Here is a 17,674-nt window from a genome sequence, read left to right as displayed (position 1 = left end):
GCCTAAGGCCTGCTCTGTCCTGCCCACTCTCCTCAGGGTGCACGCCTATGCTGAAGTTGACTTAGTTCTTGGAATAAAGTTGCCACAGTGTTCACAGCTAACTGTTCTTCAGTCCATTTCAGTCTCCTGTGCAAGGCAAGCACTTCCATGCCCGGCACCTGCAAAATGAGGCTGCAGGCAGACGAGTAGGGCACAAAGGGAAAGAGTCACTCAAAAGGGCTGAAACCTTGCCTGGTCAGAGAGGCGGGTGGGGGTGCAGTGGAAGAAGGGAACACAGGTCATTCATAGGGCGCTAAAGGTCTTGAGGACACAGTTGGAAACATCGAGTGTCTTAGGCCAGCTACTGGTGGGATCCCTCTGTGTGTGTGTGTGTGTGTGTGTGTGTGTGTACAATGCACCAGTGAACTTGAAACTGGACTCTCTCATGACCCGGATCTATAAAGACTCAAGGTTTGCACCCACGATCGGGTAAGGAGCTTGGCATCCAGCCACAGATATTGCATGACATTAATTTCTATACCGTTATTTGATGTATCTATGAACGTACTGTGCTTATGAATCAAGAGAGTGAAGGTATGTTTATGTTTCACCAGTAAGCATCCAATCCTGATCTCCGGGAAAGGCAGGAAAGGACTGGACTGTGTTCATGTTTATTTAAGTGGCAGTTATGTATACGTGGGCGCTGGTAAAGGCATTGCTCTGTCTATGTCAATCTGTTTTGCCATTCGCATTAATTGTGTAAGTCTGTGTATGTTTGTGTATCTGGCTCTTTGGAACGCAACGAAAGTCTTTTGCACGCACACATGGGAACAGCAGCAGCCACATCCATCAGGCTGGGATAGAACAAGCCTCCTGGATGTTGAGTGTCCACCTGATTCAGCTCTAGCAGACCCGAAAGGAGAAATCCCCTGTGTTCAGAAGTCTACTGGATCTGGCTGCTCTATAACAGAATGGGGAAGGAAACCCCAAGAAACTCTGCAGCAGAGATCACAGGGGTGGACAGAGAGGCTGCACTGGCTAGGCTGTGAATGCAATGGTGGGGGCTCGCAGTTGGACTTGCACTGTATAGTAGCTGGACTGCCTTATAACAGAAGTGCAGGAAGGATGCAAGCTCAAGGCTTTATAAAAAAAATTCTTTAGTGTTTGTTTTCTCCAGTAGGTAGCATTAAAGCATCTGGGCAGGACCTTTCCCTGCAGGTCCAAGAGTGGCTTAGCTCTCCTGGCAAGCTTTTCCTTGAAGAAGCACGCAGTAACTAGCAACCATGTGGATAATCTCGCCCTTTCCTTGACCGTGATGTGTAGCGGCTAGGGCTGAGTCAAGGAAAGTCATGCCCAGACAGTCTCCCACAAGCAGGGGAGAGGCCCAGCTGCCCATCACCAGAGCTCTGAGGGCATGAGAAAAAACACTTTTCTCTGTGAAGGCTGGCTCTAACTAGACCCAGAAATCTAGAGCAAAGAGAAAAAAACAGACTCAGGGTCCAAGGCTTAGGCAGATGGGGGCTTCTCTTCACGGCAGCTCTCCTCTTTATCCGACAAATTCTCACTCTTCTTCTGCAGGTCAAAGCTCTGGAAAGGAGCAGGACAAGGAACTGCTGAGAAGCATGAGAGCAACAGCTGCACTCTGCTGTGGTACTTTCAGATTCGGTCTAGGGCAGCATGGGCACTTCAGATGGTCACCACCTCACCCCTTCCAACCGAGACACGAGCAGCACACAAACCCACAGTGTCACCAGCATAAGGCAAATCTTTCCATGCTTGCAAAGTTTCACCCTTTGCCACAGGCTCTGCTTTTCCCGAGGCAAAAAAGAGCAGAGCTGCTAATCACTTAGGAGGAGTGCAGTAAGTAGAGCCTTTCTTACCTCCAGTTCTCGCATGACCTCGTCCATGAAATCTCCTGAATTCTGTTTGTAAGCAACTGCCAGTTTGATAGCATCATTGAAGAGCTGATGAGAAGGAGAATGCTTGTCACTCAAAGTAAGGGGCACTGTGTTTCTGTAACATATGGAAACTGTTCCCACACTCCAAGAAAAAAAAACCCCACAACCTCTGCAACTACCTATAGCTACCAGGACCTCATAAGTAGACAAATAGATGTACTAGCCCATTTTCTGCTCTCTGTGCCTACAGCAGTCTCCATGTCCTTGGACTGTATAGGGGTCTGAGGCAAATAGCTGTGTTTTACCTTCACTACATTGGTGCCGTCTGCAGCAGACACAAAGTAAAAGGGCAAACTGAACTTCCGGGCAAAGTTGAAACTTTTCTGGGTCACCTTCATATCCGCTGGGGGCAAAAAAAGAAGTGGTCAGTAAGACATCACTGTAGGCAGAATGCCAGTGTATGCAGGAGTGGTGGAACAGACGGAGACGAGAGCCCAATTTAGCTGTCAAGGCCTCCTCACTGTAGTATAAGGCTAGTAGAGTCCTCCCCAAAAGCTATAGGGTTTTAAAAGCAAAAGCATCCAGCAAATTCCAAATTCCAAATCAGCATCTTCCATTGACAAGAAGAACCAAAAAGAAAAGCATTCTTGTTGGTTTATCCTTGGTGCTTGACTAAATTATAGATGGATTCTGATGTGCTATAAATGAATAAATCTTTGCAGCTTAGAACATGTGAGTTCATTTGCTGTGCGGCAACTATGAATGTTTTCCAGGCACATCCCTATGATTTTTGCTTGTGTGTCCACATGACCTGGACACCATTGCCAGTACTAGTCATGCCTCTCCCTCCAGTTTGGCCTTCTTAACCAGAACGCCTCACTGCCCTTATGCCACATTACTTGTATTCCTGTGAGTCAAGGGCATGCTCACAGTGTACAAATGACCCAACTATTACATATTTTTACTTAACAGGCAGTTAGCTACCCCCAACCTCAGTAGGCCAGAGGCTTCATTTCCATTTTGGAACAAATTTACTGCATATTTACAGGACGTGCTGACACAGCAGTAACAGCTCAAAGTTTTGATAGATAGACAGCCTGTATGCCAGCACAGGAGGATGACTCCAGATGATCCGCCTTTTCCCACAGAAGCAACAGCTGAAGTAGTTCAGACTCCAAATGCTTGCCAGCGAGCGCTGCCCAGGCAGCCGCTCCCTACCTCTTTGCAGGAGGCTGGATCAACTGTTCTGCTCTGCAGGCTGGGCCTGTGTTAAGAGCTGTGGGCTGATCATCTCCTAGTCCGGGTGGAATACAGCAAACAAAGGCAAGGCAGAGGAGTCTTTCGGAGCCGTGTCCACTCGCACATAGAACACTAAGAGCAGGATTCATCTACACAGAGGTTCTGTCTACAAAATGGCTGTCAACACCAAGTCCATTTGCCCCAGGCTTCCTGTACAGTCCGTGCAATCAGTGGATTCGAGGCTGGCTTGACACTTCCTATAGGAAAGGCTTTTATTAGGTGAGATCAATCATGCCCTAAACCACACCGCTGAACCAAACGAGCTTCCGTCGACTACAGTGGGAGCCCAGACACCTTATTCAGGTGGACACACCTATTCATAGCTGCGATGATTTCTACCATGAATGTCAGCAAGGAAGCCCATGTTGGACACTGTACTTGACCGAGAATAGCAGGAGACTGTGGTCCTAAGGGTATGTGTTCTCTCGTTGATGCTGAGCAGAAAGCTGATGCGTTAAGCGCTCTCGCAGGATGCAGGAGACAGATCACAACCCAAATGATAGCAATAATGAATGCCTAGCTGGCATTCCTAAAAGGAGGGAATCATCCAGTCATCTGCAGAGGAAGATGAACAATTTTGCCAGCAGGTATATTTAGACACTTTAGTACAAAGGAGTCCCACGGAAACCTGCAGGCTGAATTAGCAATACAAAGGCAGTTACTGACTCTATCAGGGGAAGCCACATAATAGGTTATGCTCCTCTTCCAGCAAGACACCTTGCAATTTTTGACTAGGTACTGCTCCAATCAGCTTTTGGGTTCTTGCTAGTTGAAATGGGCAGCGTGATAAGGACAGAATTGGAAGGACGTCACTTGAATAAACTTTAAATGGATCAAATTTGTATTTTTGATTGCTAGTAAAACAAGGACAAGAGCCGATAAGACAGCAAGCCGGGTCAGCAGAGGACCCAGCTATTTGTTTGCTAAAATACAGCCCTGAGGGACTAATACTCAAGAACCCACCTGGACCTAGCAGATGAATGACATTCTTTCTCAGCCAGGTTGGAAGAGAACCACATCACCATTCTGAGAGGTTGAAAGAAGAAGATATACTCACCATCAATTTTGTTGGCCACCACAACGCAAGGAATCTCTGGGCGGAATTCCCTCAGCTCCTTGTACCAGCTGTTCAAGTTCTTGTAGGTGACTTTCCGCTGCACATCAAACACCTTCCGAAAAAGAACCAGCTATCATGGGGCCAACAGCAGGACAGGTCCTGATCAACCCACTGCACCAAACACAAGTACAGAATCCAGAATTTTCCCAGGAGGACATCAACAAAGGAAACTGGCCTTTGTTAGAAAAGATGAAAGAGAAAAGGGAGACTATCCAGCAAGCCTTGAAACATGCAGCCAGCCCGTTTCTTTGCATGATGCGGGAAACAGTCCCTCATTTTCCTTTACATTCTTATTTTGAACTACAACAAGCACTCTATCACCCATGAGAGTGAACAAGCATCTGGGATCACAGATCTTCTGTTCTGCTAAGTAGGGTCAGATGTGAGGCTTCTCTATTTTAACAATTAAAATATCAATGAAGTTGACTGATGCTCACAAGTGATGAGAAATAGTGGAAAGTTAGAGCCACAGTACAAACCAAGAGACCTAAGCGGGTTAGGAGTCAGGAAACAAGACTGATATGTCTTATGTAGTACCCCTGCAGAACATGTCAGAACAGTTTTGTACTACATAATCCAATAGTCACATCACAGAACAAGAACGGAATGCCCTCTCCCTCGCATGACCCCTGATAGGACTTCTTCTAAATAAGCACATTCAGTTGTACGTACCACCTTACTGGAAACACAGTGACAAAAGTAAGGCAATTTAGAAGACAGCAAAGTCGGAGAATACACAGTAAGAGTGCTACCAGGAAAGACAGCAGAGAGCTAAACATACCCAGCTACACTGGTTTTATCTGGTGAGAGACGAAAGAACAATACAGGAAAGGTTTTTTAAACCACTGGAAGAGACAGGAAATATAAGGCAGCGTAATCACAAAAAGTAATGTACAGGCCAAGTGTCAACTGGGACCGTTATTAGTCCAAATTCCATCAGATCACAGCTGAGACACTACCCTTACCATGATACAAGCATGAGCCTTATGGTAATAGGATGCATGCATGCTCTGGAACCTCTCCTGTCCAGCTGTGTCCCAGAAGTCTGTAAGACACAAAAAATAAGCTTAGAATGATCACAGAATCACAGAATCAGAGAGTCACAGAATCATTAAGGTTGGAGAAGACCTTTAAGATCCTCAGGTCCAACCATCAACCCAACACCACCGTGTCCCCTAAACCATGTCCTGAAGCGCCACATCCACACATTTTCTGAATACTTCCAGAGATAGTGACTCCACCACCTCCCCGGGCAGCCTGTTCCAATGCTTGACCACCCTCTCGGTGAAGAAATTTTTCCTAATATCCAGTCTAAACCTCCCCTGGCGCAACTTGAGGCCATTTCCTCTCGTCCTATCACTAGTTACTTGGGAGAAGAGACCAACACCCATGTCGCCACAACCCCCTGTCAGGTAGTTGTAGAGAGCAATAAGGTCTCCCCTCAGCCTCCTCTTCTCCAGACTAAACAGCCCCAGTTCCCTCAGCCGCTCCTCATACGACTTGTTCTCCAGACCCCTCACCAGCTCCGTTGCCCTTCTCTGGACACGCTCCAGCACCTCAATGTCCTTCTTGTAGTGAGGGGCCCAACACTGAAGACAGGATTCAAGGTGCGGCCTCACCAATGCCGAATACAGGGGCACGATCCCTGCCCTGCTCCTGCTGGCCACACTATTTCTGATACAGGCCAGGACGCTGTTGGCCTTCTTGGCCACCTGGGCACACTGCCGGCTCATGTTCAGCTGGCTGTTGACCAGCACTCCCAGGCCCTTTTCCGCCGGGCAGCCCTCCAGCCACTCCTCCCCAAGACTGTAGCGTTGCATGGGGTTGTTGTGACACAAGTGCAGGGCCCGGCACCTGGCCTTGTTAAACCTCATACAGTTGACCTCTGCCCATCGATCCAGCCTGTCCAAATCCCTCTGCAGAGCCCTCCTGCCCTCCAGCAGATCAACACTCCCACCCAACTTGGTGTCGTCTGCAAACTTACTGAGGGAGCACTCGATCCCCTTATCCAGGTCATCAATAAAGATATTGAACAAGACCGGCCCCAGAACCGAGCCCTGGGGAACACCACTTGTGACCGGCCGCCAGCCAGATTTAACACCATTCACCACGACTCTCTGGGCTCGGCCGTCCAGCCAGTTCCTCACCCAGCGAAGAGTGCACCTCTCTAAGCCACGAGCCACCGGTTTCTCCAGGAGAATGCTGTGGGAGATGCTGTCAAAGGCTTTACTGAAGTCCAGGTAGACAACATCCACAGCCTCTCCCTCATCCAGTAGGCGGGTCACCTGGTCACAGAAGGAGATCAGGTCGGTTCAGCAGGACCTGCCTTTCATGAACCCATGCTGGCTGGGCCTGATCCTTTGGTTGTCCTGCGCGTGCCCTGTGAGCACTCTCAAGATGAATCGCTCCATCATCTTCCCTGGTACCGAGGTCAGGCTGACAGGCCTGTAGTTCCCAGGATTCTCCTTCCGGCCTTTCTTGTAGATGGGCGTCACATGGGGAAGCCTCCAGTCGTCTGGGACCTCCCCTGTTGACCAGGACTGCTGATAAATGATGGAGAGTGGCTTGGCAAGCTCCTCCGCCAGCTCTCTCAGTACTCTTGGGTGGATCCCATCAGGCCCCATAGACTTGTGGGTGTCCAGGTGTCTTAGCAAGTCCTTAACTGTTTCCTGCTGGATTATGGGGAGTTTATTGTGCTCTCCGTCCCTGTCTTCCAAGTCTTCTGTACTGTCACAACTTCTGATGCGACTTTCCAAGTTCTGTTTTCCTCACAACTTAAACCCAGGACGCAAAGCCCAGTCCATCTACTCAGGGTCACAAATTAGGTTTCACCTCACTAATCTGAAACATTCCAGGGCTGAGAGATTATGCAAAACTAGGACCTTTTCTTAGCTAGCCTTAGCGATGAGTTGTGCTGACACCAAACATTGCTATAAATGTATTACCAAAAGAGGAGTCATCAGTAGACATGACTTATAAAGGACAGCAAGACAAAGCTAGCCAAAAGTGGAAAGAGTGCTAACAATGTATGGTACTTTGTCACTAGAGATGACAACAGGAAGCAAAATCTTGAAACAGCTTGATTTCTGACAGTGATAAATAGCCAGGTGCCTGCCACAGGAAATGTTCCATCTCCTTTCGCAGTCTAACTCTGCTCTTCCCAGGGGCACGACTTGCTCTAAAATTATGAAAGGTAAGTAAGTTAAGTTAGCCTGAGGCAGACAGGTCCCAATTCATTAAGTACCTTGTACACTAGGTATCATGAAGCATACCTGAAGAGTCATCAACATTTTAATGCCTTTTTCCGTTTGTGCGTCTCAGGTAGAGATCTTCCCCCCTCCTCTTACTGGATTTTATTTGTGTCTTACTTGTTGTATAAACTTACACAGCTTCAACTAAGCACCACCAGATGTAGTTATACTTCTGTCAGCTAGGCTGAAGCATGCCACTCTACCCAAAGCCAAATAAGCCACTTTCCTTCGTGTTTACTTTGCACTGAAATTAGGTTCTGTCTGGACACTGTATCAGACTTGCAGGATGGTGACTTCTTAAACTGCTCAAAATATAAAGTACTCATCAGACCACATTTGCATTCATTCTGGGTAGTTTTGCTTAGCTTCTGAAATTGCCTGATCCTTTTAATGTGCCATTTCAGAATCCTCATTACAAGGAAAAAAGAGGTGCCAGTGACCATGACCTCCTGAATGTCCCTAAAATAACTTCCCAAACAACGTGGCAGCTGTCATGAGAGAACTTGCCGTGGCTTATTGAAAAACACTACCGCTTTTATTACATCCTCCAGATCTCGCCTGTCATACCCCGTGTCACTCCAGAACATAGGAATTTATCAACCTTAAAATCCTTGGGAAAAATAAGATTCACAGAGTAAAGAAATACACTTCATTTTAATGCAATCCTAACTCTACCACACGGAATTTGGCAATGGCCACTAAGAATAGCTCAGCAGAGTGAAAACTTAAACTAACAAGGGAAGTGGTAATTCTGCACCATTTAAAGTCTTCAGATCAAAGTAACTGCCTTTACAAATCACACTTCATGACAGGTCTTCTCTGCAAGGTAGCTTGGATGATCAGCATTACGTTCATAAAAGGTGAAGACAGAAGACACTGTGAACTCTTATATAACATAGGCCAGATGAATTACTTAAGCTAGAGCAAATTACTTAATAAAGTACTAAACCCATGTTAAAAATAAGTCCCTGACATAAGAATCCATACTTTTGCAAGTTGCCTTAACAGCAGTTTCACTTACTGATTAAAAAAAAAACCCACCTTACCATTTATTTGAGTTACCTAACACCAACTAGAGTCTGTTAAATATTTCTTGCTATGCTGAAGCCTCCTTTTGTACCAAGTTCCTGTGTTATTTTACCTTCTCCCTGAGAAGCTAACCAGACTGAGTCTCTCACCATTAGGCCCCTTTTCAATTGTTCTCATGGCTCTTCTCCGAAACCTTGTATTGGGTTTAAGTGGCAAGGGTTTTGTAAGGGTGCGGGGGGAGGAGGGGGACTGCAGGGGTGGCTTCTGTGCAAAGACACCAGAAGCTGAGCCCATGGCAGGCAGAGCCAGTTTCAGTCAGCTCCAAGACAGACCCACCTCTGACCAAATCACACCCAAATCAGCAACGTTGGTGATAACATGTTTAAGAAAGGGTAAAAAATGCTGCGCATACCGTAGGGTGTGCACACACTGCCTGTGTGTCTGTTCTGTGTATGTGTGTGTGCGCACCGTGTGTGTGTGCTGGCCAGGTATCACAGAATCATAGAACCATAGAATCATACAATAGTTTGGGGTGGAAGGGACCTTTCAAGGCCATCTGCTCCAACCCCCCTGCAGTGAGCAGGGACATCTTCAACTCAAGCAGGTTGCTCAGAGCCCCGTCCAGCCTGACCTAGGATGTCTCCAGGGATGGGGCATCTCCCATCTCCCAGGGCAACCTGGGCCACTGTTTCACCACCCTCATTGTCAAAAAAGTCTTCCTTAGATCTAGTCGGAATCTGCCCTCTTTTAGTTTAAAAAAGTTGCTTGTCCTATCGCAACAGGACCTGCTAAAATATCCATCCCCATCTGTCCTATAATCCCCCTTTAAGCACTGAAAGGCTGCAATAAGGTCTCCCTGGAGCCTTCTCTGCTCCAGGCTGAACAACCCCAACTCTCTCAGCCTGTCCTCACAGCAGAGCTGTTCCAGCCCTCTGATTATACGCATGCACTCTGTGCATATGAGAACGCTGCACATTGCACTCTGTGCTCAAGACGTGTTTTGGAGTATGGGTGTACACACGCTCTGTCTCCACTATGTGTGTGAGAGCACATGCACTCTGTGTGTGAATGCAGTGTGTACGCGCACAGTGTTTTTGTCCATGTACATGTTTTGTCCATGTACAGACCAGAGATGGTGCACAAGCACAGGCACAGCGGTGGTGGTCTAGGATTAACCACACAGCAGGCAGAGGTGAGGACTTCCAGCCCAAAGACAAAGCAGGCCAATGTGCTCGTCTGGGTGTTCTCGTGTAGGCGCGCCTGTGGGATCCGTCTGTTCTGGCTTTTCCTGTTATTACGAGTCAGCATTTCTTAAGCCCCATCCCACTTTTGCAACCACTTTCTAACGTGCCGGTGAGCTCTGCTTTCCATTGCTCCCGGTCCTCCACAGTTCAGACTGACCCTGTAGCCCGTGGCCTTCCTGCGTGTCTGGCCCCATGCCTCCTAACGGCCTGGCCCCTGCACAACAAGGATGCTGGGGCTGCTGCTGTGCTCACTGCCGTCAATTCTTCAGGGCCAAGAGGCAGAGCGGGGAGGCTGGTGCTGCAGCAGGAGGCGGAACTGCTGCATAATTGACGGAGCCCACTTTGCACATAGGGCATGGCAGTGCTTGCTGGGCAGCGAGGGGAGAACAGCTGGGGCTCTGAGCTCGGGGGGGCGGGTCACGGCATGGGGACAGAGTTTCAGAGACCAGACAAGCAAGAGGGCAGGAGCTGTGGGACCATGTGTGCTGTATGCAGGTGTGGTGGGTTGACCCTGGCTGGATGCCAGCTGCCCACCAATGCCACTCTATCACTCCCCTTCTCAGCTGAACAGAGGAGAGAAAATGTAACAAAAAACTTGTGGGTCGAGATAAGGGCAGGGAGAGATTATTGACCAATTACCACCACAATCAAAACAGACTCGACTTGGGGAAATTAACTTAGTTTATTGCCAAACAAAATCAGAGTAGGGTGATGAGAATTAAAACCAAATATTAAAACACCTTCCCTCCATCACTCCCTTCTTCTTGTGATCAACTTCACTAACCATTTTTCTACGTCCTCCTCCCTGAGCAGCACAGGGGTATGGGGAATGGCAGCTGTGGTCGTTTCATCACACATTTCTGCCACTCCTTCCTCGTCAGTGGAGGCTCATCACACTCGTCCCCTGCTCTGGCATGGGGTCCCTCCCACAGGAGACAGTCCTCCACAAACTTCTCCAGCACGAGTCCTTCACATGGGCTGCAGTTCTTCAAGAGTTGCTCCAGCCTGGGTCCCCCCACGGGTGCCATCCTTCAGGAACAGGATGCTCCAGCCTGGCCCCCACAGGGTCACAAGTCCTGCCAGCAAACCTGCTTCAGCCGGGGCTCCTCTCCCTATGGGGCCACAGGCCAGGAGCTGGCTCCAGCACGGGCTGCCCACGGGGTCACGGCCTCCATTGGGAAATCCCCCTGCTCCAGTGTTGGATCCTCCCTGGGCTGCAGGTGGAGATCTGCGCCCCCGTGGAGCTTCATGGCTGCAGGAGCACAGCCAGCCTCGCTGTAGGCTTCACCACAGGCTGCTGGGGAATCTCTGCTCCGGCACCTGCAGCACCTCCTCCCCCTCCTTCTGCACTGACCTTGGTGTCTGCAGAACTGTTTCACATATTCTCACTCTTCTCTCTGGCTGCAATTGCTGTGTGCTGGAGGTTTTTTTCCTTCTTAAATATTTTATCCCAGAGGTGTTACCACTGTTGCTGATGGGCTCAGGCTTGGCCAGCGGTGGATCCATCTTGGAGCCGGCTGGCATTGACTCTATCGGACATAGGGGAAGCTTCTAGCAGCTTCTCATAAAAGCCACCCCTGTAGTCCCCCTTGCTACCAAAACCTTGCCATGCAAGGTGGATGTGTCCTGGTGGAAACTGCAGCCAATGGAGAGCCCACACTGGAGGAGGCTCCTGGCCTGTGGAGCGTAGCCCATGCAGGAGCAGGTTCTCTGGCAGGACCTGTGGCCCATGGGAGACCCATGCTGGAGCAGTCCATTCTGGAAGGACTGTACCCCATGGAAAGGACCCAGGCTGGAGCAGTTCTTAAAGAACTGCAGACCACAGAAAGGACCCAAGTTGGAGAAGTTTGGGAAGGACTGTATCCCATGGGAGGGACCCCATGATGGAGCAGGGGAAGAGTGTGAGGAGGAAGGAGCAGCAGAGGCAAAATGTTATGAAATGACCGCAATCCCCATTCCCTATTCCCCTGCACTGCTTGCGGGGAGGAGGAGGTAGAAGATTTAGGAGTGAAGTTGAGTATGGGAATAAAGGAGGGATAATAGAGGAACGGTGTTTTTAGTTTGCTTTACTTTTCACTATCCTACTTTGTTACAATTAATTGCCAATAAATTAAATTAACTTCCCCAAGTCAAGTCTGTTTTGCCCATGATGGTAACTGGTAAGTAACCTCCCTGCCCTTACCACAACCCATGAGCTTTTTCACCCTGTTTTCTCCTGCTGTCCTGTTGAGAAGGGGGAGTGATAGAGTGGCTTGGTGGGTAGCTGGTGGTCAGCTAAGGTCAACCCATCACAAATGTCCACCATTTTTCAATGCTTTTACTGAATCACAGAAATAAGAGTTGGACATAGTCTTGCTGTAGTGGTTTCAAAACAGAGTCTTAGTGTAATGTTTCAAATCTGGGATAGCTATAAAATCTCTGAAATTAATATTCTGGTTTTATATCCAAAAATCTCCTTAGCTCTTTGGAATACAGCCCTTTTTTGAAGCTCATATTCAGCTAAGCACTGCTCATCATCTTTCTTGCCTCCCAGGATGGTTTCTAATTCTCCATATGAACTTATATAGAACCATATTATAAACCACCCCAGTTTACCTGCATTAGTTTATTATTGAAACCATTGTTACTAACCAGGTTAGTAACAATGCAAGCGGCAAAACAGATGGGTGGTGCTTCGCTATATTACACATATTAGTTGTTTAAGAATCGCAGCATTTCCTCACTCCAAGTGATGATGTACACCAATAAGACTCTGATGAAGAACCATGTCTATCTTTGTAAACATATTTCAAACATGAACCAACTGAACGGAATTCAGAAGAACCATAAAGAATGACAAGAGATCTAGAAAACATGCCCTATGAGAAAAGGCAGAGGTTGTTTACCCTAAAAGAGAGAAGAAGTAGAATCACAGAACAGTTTGGGTTGGAAGACACCTTTAAAGATCATCTAGTCCAACCCCCCTGCCATGGGCAGAGACATCTTTCATTAGATCACATTGCTCAAAGCCCCATCCAACCTGACCTTGAACACTTCTAGGGATGGGGCATCCACAACTTCTTTGGGCAACCTGTTCCAGTGGTTCCTGAGTGACACCACCCTCAGTGTAAAACATTTCTTCCTTATGTCCAATATAAACTTATCCTCTTTCAGTTCAAAACTGTTGCCCATTGTCCTGTCACTACAGGCCCTGGTAAAATGTCTTTCTCCATCTATCTTATAAGCCCCCTTTATATATTGAAAGGCCACAATAAGGCCTTCCCAGAGCCTTCTCTTCTCTGGGATGAACACCACCAATGCTCTCAGCCTGTCCTCATAGGAGAGGTGTTCCACTCCTCTAAGCATTTTTGTGAACTCACTCTACAGGTTCATGTCCTTCTTGTACTGGGGATCCCAGAGCTGGACGCAGTACTCCAGGTGGGGTCTCATAAGAATGTACTAGAGGGGGAGAATCACCTCCCTTGACCTGCTGGTCACACTGCTTTTTTACACAGCCCAAGATCAATTGGCTTTCTGGGCTGCGAGCACACATTGCCAGATCATGTCCAGTTTTTCATTCACCCATAAAGGGGAAAGGTACAGTGTTCAAACATGTAGAAAGCTGGTGCAAACAGGAAGGGAAAAAAACTTGTTCGGTGTCCAGGAAACACAGGAAATAACTGGTTTACCTTGAATAAAGAAGATTTGCATTAAGTATCAAGAAAGAAAGACTTTTTGTCAGTAAGAACCCTGGTGTGTTGGAATAGATGGCCTAAGCAGTCTTTGTCATTGGAAGTCTTTAAATACATAATATATATCTGTATCAGTGAAGAGTATCATTAAGTAAAGAGTTTCTCCTCTGCAGAGATGTGCAAGATAACCTCTCACAGTCCCTTCCAGAGCTGCAATACCCTGAAAACACAGAAATTGTAGCGATACAGGCAGCAGTACAGAATATCAACTCAAAACACAGAATAAATGTTTTTCTTGAACTACCATCTGTAACACACTGTAAACAATACTGTGCTGTCAGAGGCTAATTCACATAGTTTAAAGCAATGCTCCATTGGCATAAAAAACTAGAAAGTTAGCACTTGTGATAAAATTGAATTTATGGGATATTTGAGAGTATGACTGATAAACAGCTGACTGATAAAGCTAGGATGCTTGTAGTCTATCAAAAAAACTAACAAAGGTTGAGATAAAACAGGTGGTATTTTATGATAAAATCATACAGGCTGGACATATCCAGAGAAAGTATTTAAATATTCTATAAACTTGAAATACAGCAATTGGTATATATACCCAAAGTAATTAACCAATCAAAAATACCCAATAAAAGAATGACCCATAATAGGAAGATTGTGTTAAAATGTATTAAAAAATCAACAACTAAAATAGTAGATCTACTAAAGTAATCTATGGCATGGATTTTTAGAATTGGTACTGACAGGCAGCTAAATCCCACTGTAGGCTATGTTGTAATTATCACAGGGCATATTTCTTCTCACTTATCTACTATATTGACAGAGTACAGGAGTCTGAAGACAGTTTCATACTGCAGCTGAACTGATATAATACCTAGCTTGCAAGAAAAGAGCAAGCCCACTCTCTACTCTTCCTTCCTTTGCTTGTGCATTCCCACCTGCCACTTTTACCAGTACTGGTGTGTATAAGCCTCCATGGTGAAATGTTTTAGGGAGCCAATTGAGTAGAAACCCATTAACTTATTTTGCGAGTGGTTAATATGCATGGTTAGCTTCCTGAACTGGCTTGACAGTGAACAGGACTAGGCCTATAAGTGATGGTGGTACATAGGGAAAAAGGACTGCAACTTTCATGGGCTGCTAGCTTAGCTTCATGATAAAATTTAAATCTTAGTTAGCTTAATTCCATCACAACACTGCATGCTGCTTGAACAGAGGGTTGTACAGGATGACCTCCAGAGCTCCCTTCCAATCTCAGCCATTCTGTGATTTTGTGATCCCTTCATTTCCCCATTTTGCTGCCTAAAAACCACTGTTTGGTATCTCCTTGCCCACCACAACGAATTTCCCTGCCATGTTTTTGGGTCCGTGTACTGCTGCATATACCAACAGCACAGCTGGTGTTTCCCTCTCTGCACATAGCCGGCATCACCCTGTCCTCGGGGCTGGCGGGGTCCGGGGATCACCTATCACTTACCCACGAGGACTGCCTGCCCGTCCACCCGAGCACGGTGCTTGTAGAGCGTCAAGGCGAAGGTGGAGAGCTGCTGGGGGCGGCTGCGCCCGTATTAAGGAGCCGACGGAGGACCACGTCTACCCACTCCGCAGCGACCGCCGGCGCCGAGCCGCCACCCGCTCCCCCCGGCCGGGTCCGCCGCAGTTCCCCGGACCGGGCCACCCGCCACGCTCCGCCGGGCGGGGCCGCCACCTGCGCAGCGGCGCGGGGCGGGAATACGGACGGGAACTACGGGGACGCGGGCGGCGCACCACAAGGATACAAGCCGTCGAGCAGGAACCTCTCCAGCAGCCTGCGGAAAGAGCACCACACACCCGTTAGGCCGCGGGACCAAGGCGCCCCTCCCCGTTGGGAACCGGCCGGGCGGCGGCGTGCCCGCGCGGCCACGCACTTGGACTTGCCCACGGCGCTGTCGCCCAAGCAGATGATCTTCACGGTCTCCTCAGCGCCTGCCGCGGCCTCGTCCCGGGCCTCCTCCGCCGCCGCCGCCACATCCGCCATGGCGCCACCTCCGCGTCCCCGCTGCTACGCGACACGGCGGGCCCCGCCTCAGGCCCCGCCCTCGCCTCACGGCCCCTCCTTATGTCACCGACCGCTCTGCCCCGCCCTTCTCCCCCTTGTTCGTGCGTCACGCGCGCGACGTCCCGCTCTACTTGTCGTCATCGCCGCGACGCCGCCCGGTAAGGCGGGCGTCATGGCGGCGGTCGGGCGCTCTGGGCGGCAGCTACAGCTAACCTTGGCACTGCTGAAGCCGGACGCCGTGGCTCACCCGCTGATGTTAGAGGTGAGGACTGGGCGGACCGGACCGCCTCGCCGGTGCTGCCCAGTTCGGCCCGGCCCGACCTGGCCTGGCCTGGCCTGGCCTGATCTGGTCTGGCGGTCCTGCTCGGGGCATCCTGGCGGTGCGCGTCGCCCACCCATCCGTTGCGCGTCTGCCCGCAGGCCGTGCACGAAACTATCCTCAGCAATCGGTTCCTCATCGTGCGTGCTAAGAAGCTGCGCTGCGGACGGGAGGAGAGCCGCCGCTTCTACCGGGAGCACGCGGGTAGGCGGGCCGGGGCTCCCGGGCGGGCGAGGCCGCCGCTGCCGCAGGGAGCACGCGGGCAGGCGCTGCGCGCGGACGAGCTTGGCCGCCGGGCAGGGCTAGTGCCGGCCGAGCTGGGCTGAGCTGTGTGACTCGGGCCGTCTTCCTCCCGCAGGGCGGTTCTTCTACCAGCGGCTGGTGGAGTTCATGGCCAGGTACCTGCCGTGCCCGCAGCCAGGCTGCATGGGGCGCGAGGAAGACGCTCGCTTCGCTTTGCAGGTGGACTCTTGTCTTGCCTGTGCAATGCTTCTGCACCTGGAGGGGCCAGTCTTGGCGTGGGATGTGTCTCATCAGGAGTTGGTGCTTGTGGTGTGCTGAGGGGGAGGATTCTGGGCGCAGGGGTGGAGAACTGTCAGGAACGAACTCTGCTGTGACAACAGTAGTACCTGGTGGGGTGGCATCCCCAAAGGTTGTTGGTACCATTACCTAGGACGAGGTCATTCATGTAAATGCTTTGCTTCTGAGCCATGGTCTCAGTGTCTGTTGTCATGGTAGATCTGTATCCCTTTCCAGAAAGCACTGCATGGCAGTTGCACTTCCTTGGTTCTTTGCAGTTGCTGTATTTATAAGAATGAAGGAGCTGTGCCCTTTTGTAATCTTATCTACTTCTGCTCTTCCCTGGTCCTTTTCTTAGTGGCCCGATGTGGGCTTATATCTTGGCCCATGAGAATGCTGTCCCTCTCTGGAGATCCCTGATGGGACCCACCAAAGTATTCCGAGCCCGAAACAGCGTCCCGGACTCTATCCGAGGAGCTTATGGCCTCACTGACACCAGGAATACCACTCATGGTTCAGGTAGACCTGTCCTTGTCTGTGTTTTGGGCAAAAGCTGGAGCTCAGGGAGGCGTAAATGATGGTATTTTGTCTGCCTTTTACTTGCTTTCTGTTCTGGGAGTCAAAAGTTGATGATTTGCTCACTTCTGTGGACTCCTCACACCTGTCCTGGTGCAACTGAGCCTGTCACTTTTCTTTATGGCTTCTGCCCTTTGGAACATAGAACATAGTTGTTGTGCCAGACTGGCATCTCTCATGATCTTTTCCTCTGTTTTTAACAGATTCACAAGCATCAGCCAGCAGAGAAATTTCCTTTTTCTTCCCAGAGTTCAATGAACAGCTCTGGTACCAGCAGGAAGAACCACGTCTGCGCTGTGGGCAGGTGTATTACAATGCAGAGGAGCGTGTCCACTGTGTGTTCATGGATGAAGAAAAAGAGTTGACCTGAGTTACCTGGCGGTATGGTTTGCTGAGCTGGAAGTAGCTGCTAGGTACATTGTTTGAGTCAGCCCCATAACAAGACGTAGAGCCAGGGCATGTTTTAAGGAGTGTGGAGGAGGGAAAGACCTAATGCACATTATGTTGTGCTACCTTGGATTATGTTATTCATGCAGTATGCTGGGGCATTTTAGGAAAAAATTCTCAAGTAGCAGTGCTCCAACTTGATATAGACGTCTAGCTGTGCGGTTCACTGGTCCATTGTGTTTATTTGCATATGAATGGTACAGGTGAGTTCATCAAAGGGCTAGGAGGAAAGGGGGTTGCTAGTTCTAGTTAGGATATGATTGGTTTTGCTG

General features: G+C 49.1%; 2 protein-coding genes across 2 annotated transcripts; one reads left to right on the top strand and one right to left on the bottom strand.

The window, feature by feature from the left end:
- Nucleotides 1-944: 944 nt before the first annotated feature.
- Nucleotides 945-15,624, bottom strand: LOC309409123 (rab-like protein 2A). The gene is made up of 8 exons (XM_082005189.1): nucleotides 15,411-15,624; nucleotides 15,282-15,311; nucleotides 14,981-15,060; nucleotides 5,259-5,338; nucleotides 4,234-4,345; nucleotides 2,183-2,280; nucleotides 1,860-1,943; nucleotides 945-1,566 (listed from the first exon to the last, which is right to left on the bottom strand). Exons 1-8 carry the CDS (start codon nucleotides 15,518-15,520, stop codon nucleotides 1,486-1,488), a joined length of 675 nt encoding a protein of 224 aa, XP_081861315.1. The 5' UTR covers nucleotides 15,521-15,624; the 3' UTR covers nucleotides 945-1,485.
- An 89-nt stretch (nucleotides 15,625-15,713) lies between these two features.
- Nucleotides 15,714-17,325, top strand: NME6 (NME/NM23 nucleoside diphosphate kinase 6; the record flags this gene model as incomplete). The annotated part of the gene is made up of 5 exons (XM_081997890.1): nucleotides 15,714-15,803; nucleotides 15,962-16,064; nucleotides 16,219-16,258; nucleotides 16,738-16,898; nucleotides 17,159-17,325. The coding sequence occupies 5 exons, from the start codon at nucleotides 15,714-15,716 to the stop codon at nucleotides 17,323-17,325; spliced, it is 561 nt and encodes a 186-aa protein (XP_081854016.1).
- Between the last annotated feature and the right edge of the window lie 349 nt (nucleotides 17,326-17,674).

This window comes from Phaethon aethereus (genome assembly GCF_964289735.1).
Source record: "Phaethon aethereus genome assembly, chromosome: 1".
Taxonomy (NCBI): Eukaryota; Metazoa; Chordata; class Aves; order Phaethontiformes; family Phaethontidae; genus Phaethon; species Phaethon aethereus.
The sequence above is the reverse complement of the archived record's forward strand: the minus strand, read 5'-3'. Positions and strand labels throughout refer to the sequence as shown.

Coding starts and splice junctions, on each gene's coding strand:
- LOC309409123 (XM_082005189.1), bottom strand. CDS start 15,520: ATGGCGGATGTGGCGGCGGCGGCGGAGGAGGCCCGGGACGAGGCCGCG. Junction 15,061..15,281: donor AGGTTCCTGCTCGACGGCTT/GTATCCTTGTGG, acceptor ATACGGGCGCAG/CCGCCCCCAGCAGCTCTCCA. Junction 4,346..5,258: donor AGGCTCATGCTTGTATCATG/GTAAGGGTAGTG, acceptor CTTTTTCGGAAG/GTGTTTGATGTGCAGCGGAA.